We start from the raw sequence: 4,692 nt of genomic DNA, 5'->3' as shown, positions 1-4,692 counted from the left end.
GATTTCACATATGTTCAATTCAAATTTTTAATACAAGACTCGTTTTTAATGCCACGTGAGATTAATGAATACACTGACCTTGCCACGTAACTCAAACTTAAACGTCCGTTTGTCCAATTTGACGACAGACCTCTAATTGATACAATTTTACAAAAAAAAAGGACCCCATTGAGACGCCGAAAAAAAGGGGACCTATTTGAGATTCAAGCCGAAAATAGGGACCTACCGAGACATTAAACATTTTTATTTAAAACAAAGGATTACTAGTTAGGAGATGAAAAAACATCATAGGCTCTTTCAAAATACCTAAGTAGATTGAAATCCTATCCTGGTGTTTTACTTTTGTAATCCTTGCTCTTTCTCTCATCTGTTTGACCTCTCTTGCATACCTTCCTTGTAGACTCACCAAAGAGTAGTACTCCTTCTAACTCTCCTTTTCCTAGGATGTTATCTTAAGAAGTTATTTCACCATCCAAATAGAACTAGAGCTGTCAAAACGAGTTAAAATCCATAAGTCAACCTGATCCACCACAGGTTTAAACCGGGTTGGGTTAAAACTTTTTTGCAAATTTTAGTATAAGCTAAAACTGGACCCAATCTACTAAAAGCTTGTTAACAATTTGGCAAGTGTACAAATTCGTTACAAATAGTAAATGGAATTTCCAAGTATTGTTTCCCAAAGGATTTACACTTGTTTGTCTAATTATTTTAATTTACCAATTACAACCTTAATACAAGTTGTAATTGAAATTATAATGATAAAAAGATTGCAAACATCAAAATTATAAGAATTGGATTTCATGTATCATAATACTCTATAGAAATTATCTCTATCTCATTCAAACATTCATATCAAAAGCTTACTAATCCTAGTTCTTTACGAGCAAGTTCTAAATCGATATGCTAAATTACTAATTCCTCATTCCATTTAACATACAATTTGCATTAAATCCAAATATCTAGAATGACCAACAAAGATTAAAACCATTCCTAAAACCAATTCTCTTGGGTGCTCTATTTATGTCTACGTTCCATATTACTTCCTAGTAATTACTAACATTCAAATGCATGAAATTTTCAAACATATACATTAAAATTGAGATAAAGCATATGAACTAACAAATATTCTATTGCACAGGAAATTTACATCACTTTGAGTACATTACATCCAATCCTAAAGAAAATGGAGTTTAACTATTCCTAGTCATCTAGAACATACAAATTTGATGGATGCATGTAGTCTTGATGCCCATAGTAGCTTCCGACCAATTTACGAGATTCTTTGTGCATCCACCAACCAAAACTGTCTTTCTTTCTTTCATTCATGACTAAATAATCACTTTCAGAAATTAACCTCTCGATGAGCAAAAAAACACTTTTGTTAGGTGAGAATTAACTTTTGTTTCACTTTTAACTTATATGTCTTGCTAAGTGAGACTATATACTCACTGAGCGAGTATCTTTCTTTTTCGCTGAACAAAAGAACTATGACTAAGCGAAAGGGTTCTAAAATTAAACTCCTACGCTCTTTAAATATAATTTTCCTACACAATAATCTATAAAAAGAAAACCACATAACAATTAACTTAATTTAAACAAAAAATTAATATTACATTTCCGTTTAAATTATAATTACATTTCCGTTTAAAGTATCTGAAGGAAGTTTACAAATAAATAAACAAAAATATAAGCACCCATGACATACAATGACATGTATCAGAATTTTTAATTACTAAAAAATTATTGTATTTAAGATATTATAAATAACACAAAGAAAACAAAGTAATAAACTCACAGAATAAATAATATAAAAAGAAGTTTTAAATTTCTGCAATAAAATAATTATAAATAAAAAGAAGGTTTCAAACTTTTAGAAAATAATCATAGTTTTTTACTAATGCTTAAGAACTTAAGATAAATGGAAAAGATGGCGAACCAATGGTAAGCAAGATTCAAATGATACATAACACTAGAATTAATTCAACAAAGTGACTCTTATTTAATTCCGAAGTATCTAACTGAAATTTAAGATGTGAAACCGCCATCAACATAGAAAATCTGCCCAGTGATGTATGATGCAGCTGGAAGACAAAGGAAAGCAACGAGTGGTGATATTTCGTTGGTTTCTCCTACACGACCCAAAATTATCGTGGATGTAACAATAGCATCACACTCTTTCGGTCCAATATTTTCCTGTAAGAATAGCAATTATTATATGAGCAAACAAAAACATAACATGTGTGGAATTCGAAATTACACAGTTAATAATGCCTTTTCAAATGTAAGACAGAGTTCCACAAGTACCCTAATGATCTATGCTCCATATAACTAATGAAGGAATATACTAATAAATCTAATCTCATGGTTATATTTCAGTTTAGTTACCTAATGAATAAATCATTAGCATAAGGGTATAAACACGTTGAAGAAGGTGCAATTTACTCCAATGTTGTAAACTAGCTCTTCTATAATTGCTTATTTAATAGGAATTATTTTATAGCTCTTAAATTTGGATTGAATGTAATATTTTATATAATTTTAATCAGAGTTTATGGTGTCAAATCTATGTCAAGTTTCTTTGTGGTAATCATGCATTCCAACATAAAATACATCTGGACGTGATTCAAATTTACAATACTAATTTGAATCTTGCTCTTAATTTTAATTGGGAAAGAATATCTATTTCATATCTCAAACATACCCTGAAAGATTCAAAGATTGAAGTCCAAGTTGTTCCAGGTGCTACAGCATTTGCACGAATGTTATCCTTTGCCCACTCCAATGCTACGTTCTTAGTGAATTGATCCATGGCTCCTGAATCAAATTATATATTTCGTTCAGATCAACAAGTTAGATTCGCAATAATATTAAATAAGAGGAAAATTAAAAAAAGAAATTAGTATGATACCTTTAGCGGCTCCATAAGCAGATAAACCTGGAATAGCTTTTGCACCTGCAATGGATGAAATGAATACTATGCTCCCATATCCAGATTGTTTAAGAAGTGGATGTGCAAGTTGAGTCAAATGAAAAGCAGACTCAAAATTGGTAGCCATTATAGTCGATACATCTTCAGCAGTGTGATCTACTATGTTTTTTGTTATTTCTACCGCTGCATTGTTCACCTAAGAGACAACCACATATCAAATCACCTCAAATATAACAATGAAAAATGAATCACAAAATCAACAATAATGGAGGCTTCTAGGTCATCTCACTTCTTTTCCTTCTAAGAACTAGTTAACTGACCAAGAAATTATAGAGAAGAAAGAAGTGAGCTGATTAACAAGTTATCAAGAAAATGAAAATAACAATAATCTCCTCATTAATAACAAATTAAATGTTAGAATATTTAGACAAAAATAAAAAAGTATTTTAAACATTTAATAGAACAAAACTTTTAATAAAAATCAATTGAGTTTATATTTTTAAAATAATTATAACTTAAATAATTTTGTAATCTATTCAAGATATTTAATTATAAAAAAAATTTACAATTAAACTTTTAAAAAGATTGATCCACGTATATAAGTTTAAGTCAATTTCACACGATAAATTTAAAAAAAAAAACACTTATTTATATATTATAGCTTGTACTTATGTATCTATCCTTAGTCCTAGATCTCAAAGATAATATTATTTTGTTTGATGACAATTTCTTCCATTGAGACCTTCACATCGAGAATTACTCATATACTCTGTTTGTAAAAAGAAACATTTATCGGTGATGTGATTAAAAAAACACAAGTAATTTCAATAATTCTAGTTAAAATAGAATATTTGATATACTATTACAGTACTTAAAAGGAAATGAATTTCAGTTGAACGACCACCCTATTAATAGACTACAACTAAGATTTACCACTCTCATTATATATGTCCAACTGATCTTAAATATAATTTTTTCATCTTGCTTCAGACTACAACTAATCTCATTATGAAGGGTGGTTGAATGTTACCAGAATGTTAAGCTTTCCATGGAAGATAGAGGAAACAGTTTCCATGAGCTTGAGGCGTTGGTCGCGATGTTTGACATCACAGACTGAACCGGTGACGTTGAATCCCTTCTTTTTCCACTCTTCCAAACACTTATCAATGTCATCTTGCTTCCGTGAACAAACATGAATGGCTGCTCCAAACTCTGCCAATTCTTCAACGATGGCATGCCTAAGACATTGGAAAGGAAGAAGAAAGATGAGAGAATAAAAGGAAAAAGATAAAATGATGATATGATGAGATGACGAACCCAATGCCTCGAGTGCCTCCTGTCACAAGCGCCGTCATGCCATGGAGTGACCACCTATTGTCTTTTATGCCGCTCAGCTTTGCTTCGGCCATTTTTGCTTCTAATCGAAGACTTCCACAAATAAAGAAACACAGTTTTCACTGAAACAAGAGCTGCAAGGTGGCTCTATATATATACATGTCGAAGTTCTGAAACACTTTGTGGCTGTGAATGATTTTAATCTTATCGCAAATTACAGTGAGCAATTACTCTCTGGGTCTGGAAACTCGGGGGACCATAAACCAAAAAATCTGAGGAAATTTTGACACGCTTTCAGTTTAGATCTGATGAATGATAAATATTGGATAAATAAAATTATATAATAATAATCACTTTCAAAATGAAGATTATAATTTTGCACATGGAAAATTTTACATGGACACCTTTTCGTTTAAGATACTAATAGT

The 4,692-nt window shown here is 30.8% G+C and overlaps 1 protein-coding gene across 1 annotated transcript; it reads right to left on the bottom strand.

Moving 5' to 3' along the window:
• Positions 1–1,880: 1,880 nt before the first annotated feature.
• Positions 1,881–4,480, bottom strand: LOC108327444 (tropinone reductase homolog At5g06060-like). The gene is made up of 5 exons (XM_052873552.1): positions 4,247–4,480; positions 3,960–4,167; positions 2,909–3,125; positions 2,702–2,814; positions 1,881–2,193 (listed from the first exon to the last, which is right to left on the bottom strand). The coding sequence occupies exons 1-5, from the start codon at positions 4,336–4,338 to the stop codon at positions 2,026–2,028; spliced, it is 798 nt and encodes a 265-aa protein (XP_052729512.1). The 5' UTR covers positions 4,339–4,480; the 3' UTR covers positions 1,881–2,025.
• Between the last annotated feature and the right edge of the window lie 212 nt (positions 4,481–4,692).

This window comes from Vigna angularis, chromosome 2 (genome assembly GCF_016808095.1).
Source record: "Vigna angularis cultivar LongXiaoDou No.4 chromosome 2, ASM1680809v1, whole genome shotgun sequence".
NCBI classification, from domain to species: Eukaryota; Viridiplantae; Streptophyta; class Magnoliopsida; order Fabales; family Fabaceae; genus Vigna; species Vigna angularis.
The sequence above is the reverse complement of the archived record's forward strand: the minus strand, read 5'-3'. Positions and strand labels throughout refer to the sequence as shown.

Bases quoted from the DNA above. Each gene is read 5' to 3' on its own strand.
- LOC108327444 (XM_052873552.1), bottom strand. From the start codon at position 4,338: ATGGCCGAAGCAAAGCTGAGCGGCATAAAAGACAATAGGTGGTCACTC. The intron at 3,126-3,959 runs GTAACATTCAAC...GTTGTCTCTTAG, and splicing joins ATGGAAAGCTTAACATTCTG to GTGAACAATGCAGCGGTAGA. The intron at 2,815-2,908 runs GTATCATACTAA...AATTTGATTCAG, and splicing joins TGCTTATGGAGCCGCTAAAG to GAGCCATGGATCAATTCACT.